Genomic DNA, 21,019 nt, shown 5'->3' with positions numbered 1-21,019 from the left:
TCCGGGGGTTGGTGATGGACAGGGAGGCCTGGTGTGCTGCAATTCATGGGGTCGCAAAGAGTCGGACACGACTGAGCAACTGAACTGACAGATACAGATATTTTCATTCATATATGTGAGATTTAACTCTGCCTTCAGTGGTTTAAAGAGAATTTTTATGGCTTTCTGCTCCTCCTGAACTATGATTTTTTAAAATACCTCTGCCCCACCACTTAGTGGTTCTCTGGGTGGAAATATGTCAGGAAGACAGAATACACATGGCTTCCTACGTCTACATTTCCCTTCCATAGGAAATTGTGATCAGTATGTCTTTAATTAGGATGTCTAGAAAAGAGGTAGGATTGTACTATTGATCATTGTCTGGCCTATTCTCTAATACTAGAGTCATCTGTACAAATATCTGTTCCCCCACTCACAACCTAGACCTCATTCCAGAAAGTTGTGTGCTTTGAACATCACTGCAAATGTGAAAAATGACCTGTAGCTTATCTATCCTCTGGCCCTGAATATAAGTCATAACAATTATTACTGTCCAAGCTACTCAGATGGGAGTAAGTGGTAGCTTAGAAAATGATGCTATTCTTCTGGAATTTGTGATTGGTATTAGATACACCTACTTAAGATTTATAAGCAACATTGACATGAATCAACCAAAAAATCCACTAGTGAAGTAAATGAACAAAACATTAATTAGGGAAGTAAACAAACAAAAACATTAAGGCCTATGAAAGAACATACAGCACCAAAGAAAAGGAATAAAGACTTCAGAGCAACTGAAAATTAGAATTTACCTTAAAAAAGAGTACATGAAAAATGAGAAGCATATAGAAAGTAATATGATCTACAATTATTTTAATTTATAAAGAAAATTATTTATTTTAAATTATATTTATAATTATCTTTCAAAATAGCAAAAAAGAAAATATATTGATATGAAAATATAAATAGATGTCATGCTGCTGCTGCTGCTAAGTCACTTCAGTCATGTCTGACTCTGTGCGACCCCATAGACGGCAGCCCACCAGGCTCCCCCATCCCTGGGATTCTCCAGGCAAGAACACTGGAGTGGGTTGCCATTTCCTTCTCCAATGCATGAGAGTGAAAAGTGAAAGTGAAGTCGCTCAGTTGTGTCCAACTCTTAGCGACCCCATGGACTGCAGCCTACCAGGCTCCTCCGTCCACGGGACTGTCCAGGCAAGAGTACTGGAGTGGGGTGCCATTGCCTTCTCTAAATAGATGTCATATGTTTGTGTAAATATAATGTGTAAGATATATAGAGAGAGTGATGTAGATAGATAAAATGTATACAAAATCAGAAACTAACTAATTAAATCACTGCTTTGGAAAGTAGTAATCAAGGCAATTTTGAGACCACCTGTTTTGGATTAAGTCACTTTTCTATCTCTATGGCCTATTCTCTTCTTTGAGAAGAGGAATTTCTTGTTGAAACTCTACCACCACCAAATTATTATTTCTGACTCCATCAGAGGTTTTTGGTAATGGTGTGAAGTGAACTGCACAGATTTTTGGTCAATCGTATACCTATTCAAAAACTCTGACACCAAAATACCACATTCTCACAAAAACGCTGCACAAAAAGCATGATCAAGAGTCAAAAATGATAGGTAAAGAGATGGAAATATATGGAAGTCTCTGATGTGCATACAGGAAAAACACCAACGCACAAATTGAAAGTAATAGTCATTCCCAAAGGAAGAGCCAATTAAAACTAACACTGAAAGTTATAATAGGAAAAAAACAATATAATGTCTAGATCTGATTAAAGTGTCTGAAAAATCATGAAATATGATTGCTTATTATAAAAATTTATAAGTAGAAATCAGTGTTAGAACATTTCATATTTTAAATTTTAAAGGAAAGTTTTCATTAAATTTTAAAGGAGAATAAGCAGAATAAGTTTTTAAAGATGTTAAAAACCAGTTCAGCTTTATATTTTAGTCATTTCATGATGTATATTTTAAAACAGTGGCATGATATTTCTAAATTTTCAAGGAGAAACTTCTGCAATAAAGAAAATGTGTGACATCAGTATCATTGTATTTTAATGAAATACAATTATGTGCTTGGTTCTCTATTTTAAAATAGAACAAGAAAATACCTAATAGTTACTCTCTTGGAGAGGTGGGCTTCCCAACTTTTTTCCAGAGGTGTCACGGAAGGAACTTTTGAGGAGTATTGTAAATGGCACCCCACTCCAGTACTCTTGCCTGGAGAATCCCATGGAGGGAGGAGCCTGGTAGGCTACAGTCCGTGGGGTTGCAAAGAGTCGGACATGACTGAGCAACTTCACCTTCACTTTATATGTTTTTAAATTTATTCTAATTATATTTATTTGTTATTACAATAAAATTCATTTTTCAATGTTTATTTCCAGTGAGTATAAAACACAAATTAAAAACTTGTGGCATATTACATTAACTGCAAATTGAGTTATTAGCTGTTTAATATTGTCTCCTGTCTATTCACCAAATTAAAATTAATTTCAGTTCTTTCTATTTTCTTTTTTTATTGAAGTATAGTTGATTTACAATATTATGTTATTTTCACATATATCAGTACAGTGATTCATTTATATGTTATATATATTATATATATATTCCTTTTCAGATTCTTTTCTCTTATAGGTTATTACAAAATATTGAGCACAGTCTCCTATTCTATAGGTCCTTGTTGATTTTCTATTTCATATATAGTAGTGTTCGTGTTAATCCTAACCTCCTAATTTATCCCTCTCTCTACCTCACTTTCCCCTTTGATAGCAGTAAGTTTAATTTCTATGTCTGTGAGTCTCTTTCTGTTTTTTTTTATTTCTTTCTGTAAATAAGTTCATTTGTATTCTTTTTAATTTTTTTAAACTTTTTGTTAGAGTATAGTTGCTTTATAGTATTGGGTCAGTTACATAGAAAATAATAAAGATACTACCAGAAAATAATAGAGCTCATCAATGAATTTGATAAAGTTCCAAGATACACAATTAATACACAGAAATCTTTTGCATTCTTATAAATTAACAACAAAAGATCAGAAAGAGAAATTAAGGAACCAATCCCATTTACCATATTACCATTGCACCAGAAAGGATAAAATATGTATCATTATTTTAGAGTCCACATATAAGTAATGTCATATGATGCTGGTCTTTCTGTATCTGACTGAAAATTACTATATTTTTAAAGTAATGAAGATGAATTGTAAAACCAATTGAACTAATGAGATTAAGAAAACCTAATAGCTGTAACCAATAAGGGAGTGAATGTATCCAAAAAAGTAATTATTGACCATCTACCATCAGCAAAAATGAAAACATCTTGAAACACAATTTTAGAGAAATAGTAGGTCTTTAAGCCATATTTTAAATTGTAAAGGAAAAAGGGAGGAAAGAATTATAAAGAGAATAAGTTGGGGAAAGGAAGGCAGCAACACCTCTTTCATGAAAAATATTACAGTTGCTGGCTTTATTCACGTCTTCTAATAAAGTAAATCCATTACGACTTTGAAAAATATTACACGCAATTTCTAGTCAAGATAAAAGCCAAAAGAACATAATCTATGGCTTACAACACAAAATAGATAGGAGATTTATGGCCTAGGTATTGTTTTTATTTGTTTGCCCTTTCAAAAGATTTCAGTTACTATGATAATGTTATTTAGGCAATAAATCATTTAGAGAAAATTTCCTGGATTGAAACTAAAATGGAGTCTTCCATGACCATCACTCTGTGTTGAATATGTTGAGAATGTGGTCTCAACATTCCTCTTGGCCAGGGAAGACTTATGCTGCTAGGGACTAGAAAATGGAGTGATTGAGTCATTATCAACATAATCTTCTCCCAGAGGGGTTTTTTTACACCAAAAGGCTGAAAAGCAATTACAGACACAGTGAATTGGCAGTGGCAGATAATCACACTGGTAATGGAAGGAGAGATTAGGCACATACATCTTTATATTGGTGTCCTGCTTTGCTGGTCATTTCAGGAAAACAGGAGCAAAGGAATATCATAAATATGCAGCATGAATGTGCTTCATTTATCTTCTAAGATATTTTAGGTATATCTTCCAAAGTACTTAAGTGACATGTAAAACTATTGTACAACATATTTTTTGTTTCTTCTTTATCTTAGTTTTCACATTTTATTTACATTAAACTAGAGTATAAGAAATAGGATTTATTAAGATCACTCTCCTCTGAATGTCCCCTCATTGCTCTTTTCTGAATCTCAGAGTCTTAATTTGGAACTCAATAGTGCTTATCTGGCAACTGTGGAAGTGGCAGCTGATAACATTTAGGAGTTCAGCGCCCTCCCCAGATCGTGTGGCATGTGCCTTAGAGATCAGTTCAGTTCCATTTAAAACCAGGCATATGTTGACTAAATGAGGCAGGGCTATTGGAGACTTCATAAAAAGGAGATGGGGAAATTCAGTTCTTAGCAATGTTTCTTTTTGTCTCTCTCACTATGGGCATAAAATGATCAGAAATAGGACTCCAGAGGCCCCAGAGAGTTAAACTTTTGGATTAAATTCTTGAAGTCGAATTGCTACATGCTGCGAAGAATCAGAATCCAGTTCATGTACGTAAAGGGAAATTTTGAAACAATTTATTTAAATTTCTCAGAATTTGTCATTTATTTTCAGTTCAGCAGCAATAGATTATCTTTTCCCATTCAGCATTATTTTTAATCCAACAGACTCATCTTATGAAGATAGGGTAATTTTTCTGTGTTCATTTGGTATAACACTAACAGCTTTGGCTAGAGCAGAAAAATGAACTACAATTTTCAGATATTTGCACATGCTTTCATTCATGTTTTTATTCAGTTATTTAAATTTTAATTCAATGGATACATGCTTTTTGAATTAAATATAGCCTGGCTATACCAGTAAAAGAGTAAAATTATTAATAAATTATCAATGATTAAATTATTGGCATTTAAAACTCATTTTTACCTAATGACTTTAAAAATCTATGAAAACAAAGTAATGGGATAATTTAAAAATAACTAGTGGTGACTAATATTCTATAAGTATATTAAGTTATTTGATTATGGATACAAAATTAAGCTGTCAGCTTTTAAAATAAATATAATATATATTAAAATATAGATTTAAAATAGACTTAAATTCAACACACGTATACCTCGTTTTAAGTACTTCTGCTTTCTAAACTCAATACTGGAAAGATTAAAATATAAAGTCAGTTAAAACATTGAGGCTTGCCTATAGAATAAGTAGCTGTCTTTGCCCATTTATTGTCTCACTAATCTGGTTTGGAAATATGTGTTCGTGAAATAAATTGATAATTGCATTTACAAGAACCTTCCTAATAGTATTATATTTGATATATGTAACCTACACTCGGTGGATAAACATTTGTAGAAGCAACTATCCCAATCACGCCTTTCTTAAAGTATTTTTTATTAAAGTAACTTAAATTTGGGTTGAAAAAATATAGGCTTTATCAAAGTTTAAAATAACAGATACAAATACCTCCAATTATTGCTGTGAGATTCCTGGAGGAAAGCATTAGGTATGACTTCTTGCATTATCTGGAGAAGAAAGTAGCACAACCAGCACACAGAAGTATCAATGAAAAGGATGACCTCTAAGGATTGCTACTTTTACTGTTAAGGATAAAATTTATTCTGCATTCAGTGTATTCATATTGGCACAGTAAATACATTCAATTTTTAAAAAAATGATTCTCATGATATACCTAAGACATAAGCAGTATTTATCCCACTATATCAAAGAAACTGAGCTTCAAAAGATTAATTTATTTGTCCAAGGTCAAAAATAAAAGAAAAGAAAATGTTTAAATTGAAGGTCAAATCAGTCACATGACTCCAGAGCTTATGTTTTAACCTGCACCCCAAATTCAAACAATTAAATTTTACCTTCATAATTCATAGATTTGATTTTTATTTTTCAAGTCAATAGCTATCATCAGCCAATCAACTGTCTACTTTTTAAATGTATTTTTTGAAATCATACTTTTAATGATTTCTTCGTGTTTATGATTAATGTGCATGCTGATTTTTGAGGCATATCCACTTACCTAATACAAATTAATTCACTTAACATTTAACAAATATCTACTGATTCTTACTTTGTTCCAGTCATTTTGTCAAGTCCAAGGCATATAAAAATGAAGAAACAAGGCATATGGATATTACAGCTAGTAAATTACAGATTCAATTTAATGAATGGACTCAATGAAAGCATTTATAGAAAAAGCTTTGCTTTTACCCATCTTTGTTGTTGCTCAGTTACTCAGTCATGTGCAATCCTTTGTGATGCCTTGGAGCAGCACACCAAGCTTTCTTGTCCTTCTCTGTCTCCCAGAGTTTGTTCAAACTCATGTCCATTGAGTCAGTGATACCTTCCAACCATCTCATCCTCTGTCGTCCCCTTCTCCACCTGCCTTCAATCTTTCCAAGCATCGGGGTCTTTTCCAATGACTTGGCTCTTCGCATCAAGTGTCCAAAGTATTGGAGGAGCTTCAATCCTGAGCTTCAGGATCAGTCCTTCCGATGAATATTCAGGGTTGATTTCTTTTAGGATTGACTGGTTTGATCTCCTTGCTGTGTCCAAGAGACTCTCAAGAGTCTTCTCTAGTACCTCAGTTTGAAAGCATCAGTTCTTCTGCACTCAGGCTTCTTTATGGTCCAGCCTTTCATCTGTACATGACTACTGGAAAAACCATAGCTTTGACTATACAGACCTTTGTCGACAAAATAATGTCTCTGCTTTTTAATACACTGTCTAGGTTTGTCATAGCTTTTCTTCCAAGGAGCAAACATCTTTTAATTTCATGGCTGCAGTCACTATTTGGAGCCCAAGAAAAGCCTTTTAATACCCAACTGCTATTTCCTTTCTCAAAAAAATCCAGATTCCACATGGCCCCATTGGAGATTCTAACATCAGGATGTAGCTACTCCTCCCAAGCCACAATCAGAAAACAACTCTAGGGTAACAAACCCCTCTTTTCCAGTGAGATGAGGGTTCCCCAAGAGCAAGACTCCATAAGAATAAACAAACATTTCCAGGAAGCATAGTTCTCACTCCCTGTCAACAATGACTACATCAAGTAGACATCTTTTGCACAACTCAAATTCTGGAAGCAAGCACCATATATGTATTCCGATCCTCTTCATTGTCCTTCTGTGTTTTCATGTCCAAGCACATTCCCAATAATTCCAGCCCTGCTTTCCCTGTTTCCTTTCAAATGACTGCTATTGCAGTTTCCATTTCTTTAGATGACTTTTTCCCACCTGACCATGCTTTAATTAAACTATTTCCAGCTTGGTACAACTTTGATTCCACCGAAAGACAGCTTCCACATTTCTATGTAAGAAAGGGTTAGAGGTATCATTTAGCTGGTAAAACCAGGAGATGTCTCTATACTTGTGAACATTCCAGTGGTTGTTACTTGTACATTCACATTCATTGGGTTGGAAGAATTTATAAGATTCACAGAGACTGTGTGGGATGGTATGTCCAAAATCTCTCACACATCGCTTGGAACTGCCCTGCCCTCTGCTGCAGAGACACTTAAGGTTTTGTTCATATTCTAACTAAACCATGTCTCCAGCTTTGACAGGACTATTGCAAAAGCATTTGGAGGAATTGTTTTCTCATATTCAATATCAAAGTCAGGTTAACCAAGGACTGTGGCAAAGAATGGATGTTTAAAGGGACAAAAATGGGATGGGTACTCCAGAATGGTCTATTTGTCATTTCACTATCCTATACAATACATATTTTTTCCCTGCATAGAACCCTGCAAGGAAGACAATTTTCAGTGCAAGGATGGGGAGTGTATTCCGCTGGTGAATCTCTGTGACGGTTTTCCACACTGTAAGGATGGCTCAGATGAAGCACACTGTGGTACGTTGTATTTTTAGGAAAAACTTTGATCATCTTAATTTCTACATTTGGATTCTACAAATGCAAAAGGAAGATTATGACTATATCTACTTATGGTACTTATGGGTTATGATTTCCTGGTGATTTTAGTGCCTCTGCCACCATTCTGGTTGTAAGAAATGCTAATGTGCAAACTTATTTCTGTTTAAAGTTGACTACATTTAATACCTTTAAGTCTGTGTGCGTTAAGTTGCTTCAGTCGTGTATGACTCTGTGCGACCCTATGGACTGCAGCCTGCCAAGCTCCTGTGTCCATGTGATTTCCGAGACGAGAATACTGGAGTGGGTTGCCATTTGCTCCTCCAGGTGATCTTCCTGAGCCAGGGATCGAACTTGCACCTCTTAGGTCTCCTGCATTGGCAGGCAGACTCTTTACCACTATGGCCACCTGGGAAGCCCAGCTTTAGGTCAGGACAAAGCATTTTCAAGTAAAGAGCATAAAATACCTCAGAAAGACAACAGCCCATGCCAGCAGTCTAGCCACCCCTCTTACTCTTATACTTTGTACCTTGCCTACACACAGAGGCCCCTCATGCTCATTTATAACGGACTTTCTTAGACTTTTCCTTGCATTCTTGATTCTTCAGTATCTAATTCTCCTCCTGCCTTGAGTCTCCTGTCCAGCCCTCCTCCAGCTCTCTGTTACGTTAGGAATAAAGACTACTTTTACTCTGTCCTACTTTATAATTTCAAAAAAAAAAAATAGTAAAAGCTATTTATGATGTGCATGTGCTGTAACGGAGTGCTGTAAAATGATCTTAACATCATTGGAATTAACTCTGTTTCACTGAAAACTGAGGCTTGGAGGAGTTAAGTAGTTGCAAAAGATTACACATCTAGTAAGGCTTAGGGCTATGTTTTCAACCCAAGTCTGTCTAATTCTACAGGCAATGCCTTTATTCTTTTTATCATCAGAAAAAATGGTGAACAGTAGCAAACACTTTCAGAATTATTGTATGGCATTTGCGGGAAAAACTACGATGGATGATATTTTATCTGTTTGATAAACTAACTCTCTTAGCCCAGTCTCCCACCTAACCACTAATGGCCTTAACACTCTGTCCAAAATGGTTGTCAGTTGAAGGGGGAATGACAGAAACCAAACAGCAGAAAAAAAAGGTCAAAGAAAATACCTTCCGGAGAGAGAAGTAAGAAAAAAAAATGTTTAAAGTTGTTCTTGAATTTGTTTTCCTTCTTTTGGTAACTATGCTTATAAGATAAGCTCTTCAAAATAGCTTTATTTTCTGTTTATGTGCTGTACTGATATGCAAGGAACTTACGTATCTCTGCCAGTTCCATCTTTATAAACACATGAAAAAGCAAAATTCATACTACCAAACTTATCGTTTTCAACTTAAGACTTCCAGCATGTTCTTAAGAAAAATCATACACTATCAATCTCTAAATGTTAAGAACATTACATATTTAGCTTAAGAGTCCAACATGTGCTTACTGGCTTGGGTCACAGTGACCCTGTGTATGATCTCATCTTTTTAGTGCGTCTCTTCAATGGCACGACAGACAGCAGTGGTTTGGTGCAGTTCAGGATCCAAAGCATATGGCATGTAGCCTGTGCCGAGAACTGGACAACCCAGATCTCAGATGATGTGTGTCAGCTGCTGGGACTAGGGTAAGTAATTCCACTCAGCTCTCAAATTATTCTCAAGCTTTTTTATGGGTTTCAAATTGGGTTTATTAAGAAATTTAAAATTTGTGGAAGTCATGAATTTAGAAAATACATATGCTCAAAAGGAAGAAAACATAAATCTTGTTTAACCCCATTCTCAAAAAGACAACCACAGCTAATAATCTTTCAAGAAATATTACATAAATATGAGTATACAGAAATAGTATATTATAAAATCATGCAAAATACCATATTATAAGCTGTTTTGTAACCTATTTATGCACGAACATTTCTCATGTCATTAAATATTGTTCATAAGTTGTCTTCTTTAACAAAAGGAAATATTCCATTTTATGCTCTATTATAATGTAATTATAATTAATCACATGGGTAATGGAGAGAACATGCTTTTGCTATGTCTTCCTGACCCATTCATGATAGTTCTTTTGGAAAATTTGAAGAAGTATTATTGTCATGAGAAATAAAATGTGCAGGATTGCAAGACTTAATTCAAGTAATAATTCCATATTAATGACTCTCAAAAAATTACTATCAGTTCAGTTCATTCACTCAGTCATGTCCGACTCTTGCTACCCCATTGACTGCAGCACACCAGGCTTCCCTGTCCTTCACCATCACCTAGAGTTTGCTCAAACTCATGTCCATTGAGTCGGTGGGGTGTTGGTTATGGGGCATAATGTTTTTTGATGAAAAAGCAACAAAACTCTGAAATGGATAGTTGTATATCCTCACTTCAAGTAAAGCACTGGATAAGTGGCACTGACTCGAGATTCCTACTTTAATGTTGCTTTTAGATAAATAGTGAGTCCATGCAGGTGAGGCCCTAGGAAGTTATTTGCTTCCACTCAGTTCAGTTCCCTTGATCAGTCATGTCTGACTCTTTGCAATCCCATGGACTGCAGCACGCCAGGCCTCCCTGTCAATCACCAAGTCCCAGAGTTATTCAAACTTGTGTCCATTGAGTCAGTGATGCCATCCAACCATCTCATCCTCTGTTGTACCCTTCTCCTACTGCCTTCAATCTTTCCCAGCATCAGGGTCTTTTCCAGTGACTCAGTTCTTCGCATCGGGTGGCCAAAGTATTGGAGTTTCAGCGTCAGCATCAGTCCTTCCAATGAACACCCAGGACTGATTTCCTTTATGATGGACTAGTTGGATCTCCTTGCAGTCCAAGGGACTCTCAAGAGTCTTCTCCAACACCACAGTTCAAAAGCATCAATTCTTCAGCACTCAGCTTTCTTTATAGTCCAACACACACATCCATGCATAACTATTGGAAAAACCATAGCTTTGACTAGACGGACCTTTGTTGGCAAAGTAATGTCTCTGCTTTTTAATATGCTGTCTAGGTTGGTCATAATTTTTCTTCCAAGTAGAAAGTGTCTTTTAATTTCATGGCTGCAATCACCATCTGCAGTGATTTTGGAGCCCAGAAAAATAAAGTCTCTCACTGTTTCCATTGTTTCCCCATCTATTTGGCATGAAGTGATGGGACTGGATGCCATAATCTTAGTTTTCTGAATGTTGAGTTTTAAGCCAACTTTTTCACTCTCCTCTTCCACTTTCATCAAGAGGCTCTTTAGTTCTTCTTTGCTTTCTGTCATAAGGGTGGTGTCATCTGCATATCTGAGGTTATTGATATTTCTCCCAGCAATCTTGATTCCAGTTTGTGTCATCCAGCCCAGCATTTCTCATGATGTACTCTGCATAGAAGTTAAATAAGCAGGGTGACAATAAACAGCCTTGACGTACTTCTTTCCCAATTTGGAACCAGTCTGTTGTCCCATGTCCAGTTCTAACTGTTGCTTTTTGACCTGCATACAGATTTCTCAGGAACCAGGTGAGGTGATCTGGTATTCCCATCTCTTTAAGAATTTTCCACAGTTGCTTCCACTACTCAATTTGATAGTCGTCCTGAGGAGCTGTTTTATAGACTCAGGAACTTAGTACAGCTTAGGCTAAGGAGATTGGCTCCTTGACCTTGTGACCACAGTTGACGGACCTAAATGCCCTGGATGATTGGGCTTTGACTGTACAGGAGCTTGTGTTACAGTTTACCAAGTATCACTATATGATTGTCAACACAGGTGTTCTTTCCTCTGTGGTGTGTGAACCTTAGCTAACTGTCCCCTCAAAGAGACAATGTTGGGGTTAAGGTGAAGCCTTTAGAAAGATGAAAGTAATCAAGATCTTCTTTGGCAAAAATATTTTCAATGCATTTGAATAAAATATGTTGAGTGATAGCATAAAGCTGACTCCAGTTGCATGCAAGAGCATATTGGAAAGGGAACATTTATCTTCATTATTTTTTCTAACAGTTGCTAATATAAACACATTATTTTGATTACTCATAGATTAGAAGTTTGTGCATTGGCAATGATAATGTGTCTTGTCTTTGGATAAATAAGAATAGTTTTTACTTTAAATGCTTATATGGTAGAGACAGACACAGAAATAGAGAATTACAATATATTGTGATAAATACAATGTCTTGTAGGAGAACCTCTACTCAATTTGGGCACATCAGGGAAAGCTTTCTAGAAAGTGGCCTGAGCTGTATAGATGACGGCCAATTCCACATAACCATATACTATCTATTTACAAGGTTTTACCTCCAGCCAGATTTTACTCTCTAGTTCACTGACCTCATTTCTAATGGATCACAGTCACAGAGAGGGACAGAGAACTAGATTTTTTTTTAGTGTGTGTTAAGCAAGTAGTACACCCCACTGCCTTCAATACAATGTTTTTCATGAGGTCAGGCACTTGGCTCTCTTCAGAAATGAGTCAGGTAATCTCTGCAAAGACTTTAATCTTTGGACCAGCACTTATTAACTAGTCTCCCTAGTGCTCTAGTAATTGAAAGAAAGTTACAGCCTTAATGCGAATTTGTCTAGGTTGGTGCATGCTAACAAAAGAAACCTTAGTGTGTTTAAAATGATGTGTTTCATATAGAGGAAAGTAATTTAAGAGTCAATTTATTAAAAGGGCACTGTAGCCTCTCAAGATTATTTACACAGTTAGGGTACAAAATGCAATTCCCCACAGGTTCTAGTAAATTATATGAGGCAGATTTCATCAGCTTTCCTATTTTTTAATGAAATATTTTCATTCCCCACCATTGATAGCTGCATAAGTAAAAAGAATTTTGAATAACATTTTCATGTCTCTGATCAAAGTATGAAAGAAAACATTTTAGACTGATGCAAGAATAAATGTTAAAGAAATATTGAGCAGTGATTTTTAGAATATTTCCTAGGAAACCACACTACCCTGTTATTAACCCAATAAATGAATGATGCAGTTGATGTGCTCTGCTAAGGCATTAAAATCAAGAAGTCATCAGGTCTATAAAGCTCTAAAAATTTAGGAAATGCTAACATTTTAAAAATAGAATTAGCTGTATGTATCCGCATGAGGAACTGATGTTAATTTTTAAATCCCATAGTAGTCTTGTACTAGATACCTTCAGTTCAAATATCAAAAACATCTAATTGACCCTCTCATTCTGAAACCCAAAATAAGAAATAGAATTACTTCAATGTTCTCCCATTTCAGAGGTGTTTTAAAAATGTTGGGAGGTGAGTGGTAAATATTTTTTTTAATTAACGTTTCACATACATCAGTTCAGTTCAGTTCAGTCGCTCAGTCGTGTCCGATTCTTTGCAGATCGGAAGAGCCCAGCACGCCAGGCCTCCCTGTCCATCACCAACTCCTGGAGTTCACTCAGACTCACGTCCATCGAGTCAGTGATGCCATCCAGCCATCTCATCCTCTGTCATCCCCTTCTCCTCCTGCCCCCAATCCCTCTCAGCATCAAGTCTTTTCCAATGAGTCAACTCTTCACATGAGGTGGCCAAAGTACTGGAGTTTCAGCTTTAGCATCATTCCTTCCAAAGAAATCCCAGGGCTGATCTCCTTCAGAATGGACTGGCTGGATCTCCTTGCAGTCCAAGGGACTCTCAAGAGTCTTCTCCAACACCACAGTTCAAAAGCATCAATTCTTTGGCACTCAGACTTCTTCACAGTCCAACTCTCACATCCATACATGACCACAGCAAAAACCATAGCCTTGACTAGACGGACCTTTGTTGTCAAAGTGATGTCTCTGCTTTTGAATATGTTATCTAGGTTGGACATAACTTTCCTTCTAAGGAGTAAGCATCTTTTAATTTTATGGCTTCAGTCACCATCTGCAGTGATTTTGGAGCCCCAAAAATTTAATTTCCTGTGTAAGCACTAGAGCAAATTCGTATTCACAATTTAGCACTAAAAATAGGTTCATAGAAAATTGAAAATAGAATCTGTGTTTCCTATTAGTTTAAGAAATTGGTAGACAAATAATGCTCCTGTTGTTGTACATATTTTCTGTCACTATCCCCAAATTTTCAACTATGAAGGCAAAGCCTTAACACAAAAAAACAGCAAAGATTAGATATAGGGATTAGTAGAAAAAGTATAACTGCTACCTCAAATTTAAATGATTTTTTAATTTGCTAACTTTATACAAAAAATAATAACTGTTTTCTGTTATTTTAAAATTTTAATTTACAAGATCAACATGCAAGAAAATTTTAATTTTATTCTTAGCTATGTTCCTTGGGTGGAATGGTTGAGGCAGTGGGCTAGTTGGATAGGAGGGGCTATGGGCAAAATGGTGAAAAAAATTTTATTTTACTTGGTTTAACTGACCAAGCTAAAAAGCTAATAATTTGCCTGAATTGAAATTTGTAGCTCTATTTTTTTTTCCTGTTTTAGAATGAGAAATACATTAATTAAAAATAAGCAAAGAGAAAATAATAGCAAACTATAATAATTTATAACTTCCTAAGATTAATCTGTAATAGGCATATCATCTCACAAAGATGTAGAAAACACAGTGGTAGGTAATTATATCTGCTATGGGCAAGGGCATGAAAACAAGTATACCCAAGAGCTGGATCAGCACTTCCCAAACCTGATGATACATTAAAATCACCCAGTCATGTTCCCAGACATTCAGGTTCAGGGTGGTCTAGGTCATCGGTTCCCAGTGCTTCATTTTAAAATCAAATTAGTAGCTGAATCACTTTTCTTTACATCAGAAATTAACAGAATTTTATAAATCAACTATACCTCCATCAAGTAAATTTTAAGAAAGACAAATATTATATGATATCACTTATATGTGAAAACTAAAAAGATGATACACATGATCATATTTACAAAACAGAAAGAGATTCACAAACTCTGAAAACAAACGTATGGTTACCAAAGGGGAAAGGCTGAGGGGAGGGATAAAGTAGGAGTTTGGGATTAACATATACACACTATTATATGTAAAATAGATAATCAACAAGGATGTACTGTATAACGCAGGGAACTCTATTCAATATTCTGTAATAACCTACATGGCAAAAGAATCTGAAAAAGAATGAGTGTATGTATAAAACTGAATCACTTTGTTGTATATCTGAAACTAACACAGCATTGCAAATCAACTAATCAACTATCCCTCAATATAAAATAAAAATTAAATTAAAAAATACGATAAAAAAGAATTAGCAGCATCTGTAACAACCACCTGGATGCATGTATAGAAATTTACATTCTGGAGCCCCACCTCAGACCCACCCATCTGAAAGTCTAGAACAGAGACCGACAATTTGTATTTGAATAAGCCCTTAAGGTGATTCTGATGCTCTGTATAGTTTGAGAGTCACTATCAAAGTGTGGTTGTCCTTAACCTTCTTCTATGTGTCATGAACATTTCTGGCAGTCTGGTGGAACTTACCAACCTCTTCTTATGTACGTATTTTTAAGTTGCAAAAGAATAAAATACACATAATTTTGAAGGAAATTCATTTCATTGAAAAAGCTATCAAAGTGTTAAAAATATAGTATGATATTATATATTTCTTTTTTAAGAGAGTAAATAAGATATGTTGGTGATTCTAATGATTGCTGTGCTATCAAAGACGAGCGTAAGTGATATTTTTAGAAGAATGCACTAAGATCTGAAGATATGTGTAATTTGTCTTGGTGACAAAATTATATGTGCTGCTAATAATATTGTGGTTAGTCACCTACATTTGTAGCAGAAATAAGACTGTGTTTCAATTACAAGTTAGTAAAAATAAAGATGTCATTATTTCTCCTCAGACTATAAACTGGCTACATGTTACCATGAATTGTTAGGGGCTCCATAGAACTCAGGCTGGAATTTTGGCTAGAGGAAGAGCCAGAAGTCTTGGTTCTTTCAAGAACGCTGGATGATTCCTACTACAGGAAAGTAGAACTGTCATATCAAAAGAACCCAAGAAACCTTGTATATGTGTTTCAGTAGAAAACATAGAAATTATACAAGACATCTCTGAAGTTTAGCAGTTTGATTTCATCTGGTATTAAAAACAAAGTTAAAAATAATTAAACATTTTTTCTCCTACTAAGAACATGTGTGCTAAGTCGTATCTGACTCTTTGCGACCCTTGTAGACTGTAGCCTGCCAGGCTCCTCTGTCCATGGAATTCTCCAGGCAAATATTCTGTTGTGGGTTGCCGTGTCCTCCTCCAGGGATCTTGCCGACACAGGGATCAAACCCTCCTCTCTTACTTCTCACGCATTGACAGCTGTGTTCTTTACCACCAGCACCACCCCGGAAGCCCCAACATGCAGGTTTAGCTTCCCTGTGTGCAGGTCAACTCTGGCTTAATCCAGGGGATTCCTCAGCTTTTCATTCTGACACTAACTTCTTTTAACTTCCCTGGAAAACTTTTCACTCAGTAGATCAAATTAGAGTTTAAAAAGACCACTATAAGTAGGACATCATTAAAATGGTATTTTTTTTTTTAGAAAAAAGAAAAAAAATCAAGGCTAAGATTTCAACAAACACAGGTTGGTATTATTGCTTGCTTGGGAAAAATTCATTCCTGATGTACCCTAGTAAGTATTTGAAAGCACATTATCGGAAAATAAAGGGTTCTTTTATAAGAAATCACTTATTTTTATTAATTCAATTTAGGGAGCAAACTCTTTGTTGTCTTTAACTTTTATTTTGACTTAAACTTGAATGGGTATTTTGCAACCCAGAGAAATTTATGGGGCAAGGAAATTGCTGAGAATATAATTATACACATAAAGAGATAAAATTTCTTCTGGTCAACTGTGAATCATCTACCAATAAATTTTCTGCAACTCAGTTGTCCAGTCTACAAAAGCCTGTTGCAGAGTTGGGGGTTTTTCATTTGGTTTTTGTTGCTGTTTCTGCTTTTTTAATTGAAGGCTTTTTTCTTCACTTAAAGATGGTTGCATAAAAATAACAAATATTATAGTTTTCCCTAAACCAAAATATCTTTCACCATTCCCTTAAATACTGTTGTTGCGGAGAGAGAGGAAGGTGTCTATATTCTAAAATAGAAACAGATAAAGGCAGGAGAAAACTATCATTCCCTGAATGAATAACAAGCGTTTTCTTGTTCATTCTGTTGTTGTTATTCAGTCAGCCGTAAGTCGTGTCCAACTCTTTTGGGAGGCCACTGACTGTAGCCCACCAAGGCGCCTCTGTCTATGGGATTTCTCAGGCAAAAATACTGACCTGGGTGGCCATTTCCTTCTCCAGAGATCTTCTCTACCCAGGGATGGAACCTGCATTTCCTGCTTTGGCAGACGGGTTCTTTACCACTTAGCCAAAAGGGAATCTCCTTGTTCATTTAGCCTCCCTCCTAAAAATTATTTCCAACTGATCAAACTGTAAACAACATGGTATATTTTTTGAGATCAAGGACAATTTTGGATTAAATTGATGAAATCAAGTGGGATACTATACTTTTTTCTCCTTTCCTTTAATTATACCTTCCTCTTTCTCTTTCTTTCTTTCTTCCTTATTTTTTTTGCTTTCGTCTTCACTTCCTTATTCCCCTCAACTTTTCATCTCTATTTCCTTCCATTCTCTCTTCTTTTCTTTACACTCTTATCTTTTCAAAAGAAACTGCATTGACTTATAACAGAGTATATGTGGTAAAGTTAATACACTAGAAAAGTAAATAAGGTCTAAGAAAGAAGGAACCAAATAGATACAATATACAGAGTCACCACAATTACTCATACATGTGTTTTAGATTTCCTGGAAATCCATGCCAAAAAGAAAACATTAAAAACTGCATAATTTTAATTATGAGATAAGTTGAATAATACCAGTTCCATCCATAGGAAGACAGATTTCTTCTGAACCCTCAATTCTAAAGGAAATTTTGCATGTATGACCTTAAAATGTAGTAAGGCATTAAAAAGCATGCACTAAGAAAAATTTATAGTAAACATGGAGATGTATATCATATACCTCTTATTCAAAGATAAATAAATGGCAGTGACTGAGAAAACAATGTTACAATTGAATCAAGAATATAGTACAAGGGATTAAGATCATTGTATCCAAGATGCTGTCCACAGAGATCCCCTCTCCCATGATCGAAGTATCACTTCTCTCAGCCATGTTTTTGGTTTTTAGTAGGAAATACCAGGAGTTTGTCTCTTTGCAAATACCATTAATATGGTAGAGAGTGGCTACCAGACTGACCCTATCCATTTCTCTCTGCTTCTTAATACAGTAGCTTGTACAAAGGGGTAGATTGATCAGGGGAAGAAAATTTTTTTTTCCTTTTGTGTGTCATGAAATTTCGAGTTGAGATCAGAATATCTAAAATTAATAAAGCTTACTTGTTTTCTAAGAGCTAACATATGGCTGGGTAAGTGCTAGGTGAGTTGTTATAAATGTGTTAAATGAATAAGCTATTTTAGTTACAATGTGTCCAATTCAGTCATGATGCTTATGGAATTGCCAACCTGTCCCCACTCTCCTAGTGGGATGGTTTGCCATCCATTGCCTCAAATTCCTTTCATTCACCCTTCTTCCCCTGCCTATTAAAATGCTCTCTCCTACCTTCTGTCCTGCCAAATCGATCCCCCTCTTTCCCTCCCATTGAAAGGGAAGGCCCATTCTTCTCCTAAACCATTTTCAAACTAATCCCATCTGGTTCCATTCATTACTTAAACCTTTTGGGGTGTGAAATGAGCTACAGTGCCTGACTGCAGCATTTGCAACATTTGTTATTATTCTTTGCAGCTTTAGTGAGTCCAAAGCTTAAAACATCCCTACCTAAGCTCCAGCTTCAGGGAGGAATTCTTATCACAGCATACACAGTCTAAGGAGGGAGAAAAAAGAGAGGAAACCTCCAAGAGACCTGAGAAGAGAGGCAGAAGATTTAATACCGTGCAAGACGCCTTGGGATAGGCTTCTTTTTCTCTCTGGAATTCCTCTCTGAGTGTATTTTTATACTCCATATATGACCTCAAAAATAATGATGGTGGGTTGCATTTATACACTTCTTTACTCACAGAGAATAAGGTTCCCCTGAAGCCAGGGGAGCCCTTTGAGGGTGCACAACGTATAAAAATGGTAATAAAGTCTTAGAAATAGGCAGTCAGGAGGCATTACCATGTCATCAAGGTGATGCTATGTAGATGCATTTTTATGTGGCACCAAACTGCAGATTTCAAACAGTTATGCAAATATGCACAGAGTTATCTAAATCTGCAGAGCTGGGACCTTTTCAGAATTAAAAAAAAAATGCAAAGTCCAGTTGTAATCTTGACAGAATGCCTCTCTAAATGTGAACAACTAGTTTTCTTGCAAAGAGGAAACTGAGTCAGGGAGTGCCTCAGTTACATGCTTTAATTAAAGAACTTAATATAATATATTCTCAACAGTTCAACTGCTCACTTCTGAGATTTTGTTTCTATGAACTAAATAGTGACTTAACATATGGTTGCCAACGTTTTATTTTGCCAAGGATATTTTAAATGTATCCTTATCATCTCCATCATTTTCTAAAATAAGAAATAGTTTATCATAAACTTCCTCTGCTGCTTATATTTTGTTTATTGTGAATACCAGTTGGAAGACATCGTGTTTGGTTTGAAAAAGGTGAGTTCAGCTTGGCAGGGTTAGAAATGCAGATACTCTCTCTCATATTAAATTCTAACTTTTAATATCCAGCACTGATGCCTGGAAATGTTTGTATGAACCAATGGGCTCTATACACCACCCTTAGGTTGCTGATATCAATATTTACAATAAAAAGGAATTATGTGAGTACTTTAGAAGTTTTTTCCAAAAGAATGTTTTACCCAGTTGTTCTGAGTAACCCAAAACAATATACATGCACCATTAACTGCAGTTTTTTTCTCATATAAAGTTTGAGTTTACAAATTTAGAACGCAAGCTTAGAATACAAGCTTGACGTGTGTCATTTTGTCCACATACATACATAATCTATTTTTCTCAGCCAGCTAGTGAAAACATAACTATGGAATAGTACTTGAGAATCCCAGGTAGAACATTCAGCATTTACTAAATATTCTTTATCCTTAAAGCTTTGCCTCTAGTCTTCCTTTCTTCTAGAACAGGCTTGTGTTAAAAATGTAACTGAAAATCCCACCACAGTGCAGTGCCAGTGGTAGATGTGTGATAAACAGATATTAGATTAAAAACTGATTTATAAATATTTTTCAATATTTTTTTCAGTTTCATTTTGCTTAGACTTTGCTTTGAATTTCCACAGAAATTAATACATCCCCTCAGGATCTATCTTTAAATGACAACTAAGCAATAGACTAAAAGCAGCCAGAGACAAAGGAAGCCTTAACTCCACAACCTCAATGTGTATTTTTAATGACTAACTCTTCTAAATGTTCCCCCATGTAGTCACTGTAAAATGACAAAACTAAACCAATTTAATAACAAGTTGATGTCCTTTATTCAAGGAGAAGGACTTCCCCCAGTGATTCAGTGATAAAGAATCCACCTGCAATGCAAGAGACGCAGGAGATGTGGGTTCAATCCCTGGGTCAGGAAGATCCTCTGGAGAAGGAAATGACCACCCACGTCAGTATTCTTGCCTGGAGAATCCCATGAACAGAGGAGCCTGGCAGGCTAGTCCATGGGATTTCAAAGAGTCAGACATGACTGAGCACGTACATACACATGCATTCAAGAAAAAATAGCCCATAGATAGGAGGGGACAATGCCTCACAAGCGGTGGAGCACTATTACTGAGGGATTTGGGGCAAGAGTGAGTTTTATAGAATGTTAGAAGAGGCAAGGGAGAAACAGGGTACCACCGGCTAAAAGGCCAAGGATTTCCTTATAGGCTTACAGGCTACCAGGTCCTATTTTCTAGGGTAAGGTGAGCCAGCTAAGGCAGAAAGTGAAGAACTAAAGAGCCTCTTGGTGAAAGTGAAAGAGGAGTGTAAAAACAGTGGCTTAAAGCTCATCATTCAGAAAACTAAGATCATGGCATCTGGTCCTGTCACTTCATGGCAAATAGATGGGAAAACAGTGGAAACAGTGGCTGACTTTATTTTGGGGGGCTCCAAAATCACTGCAGATGG

At 36.0% G+C, this 21,019-nt stretch overlaps 1 protein-coding gene across 2 annotated transcripts in view; it reads left to right on the top strand.

The window, feature by feature from the left end:
• Nucleotides 1-21,019, top strand: part of TMPRSS15 (transmembrane protease, serine 15) — a 145,908-nt gene that overhangs the window by 84,851 nt on the left and 40,038 nt on the right. For both annotated transcript variants that reach the window (XM_010852961.1, XM_010852962.1), the window contains 2 exons: nucleotides 7,795-7,905; nucleotides 9,442-9,574. In XM_010852961.1, coding sequence (XP_010851263.1) covers nucleotides 7,795-7,905; nucleotides 9,442-9,574 — 244 coding nt within the window. The remainder of the gene's footprint in view (nucleotides 1-7,794; nucleotides 7,906-9,441; nucleotides 9,575-21,019) is intronic.

The sequence above is a fragment of the Bison bison genome, unplaced genomic scaffold, assembly GCF_000754665.1.
Source record: "Bison bison bison isolate TAMUID 2011002044 unplaced genomic scaffold, Bison_UMD1.0 scf7180017864318, whole genome shotgun sequence".
NCBI classification, from domain to species: Eukaryota; Metazoa; Chordata; class Mammalia; order Artiodactyla; family Bovidae; genus Bison; species Bison bison.
This window is presented reverse-complemented; position numbering and strand designations above follow the sequence as displayed.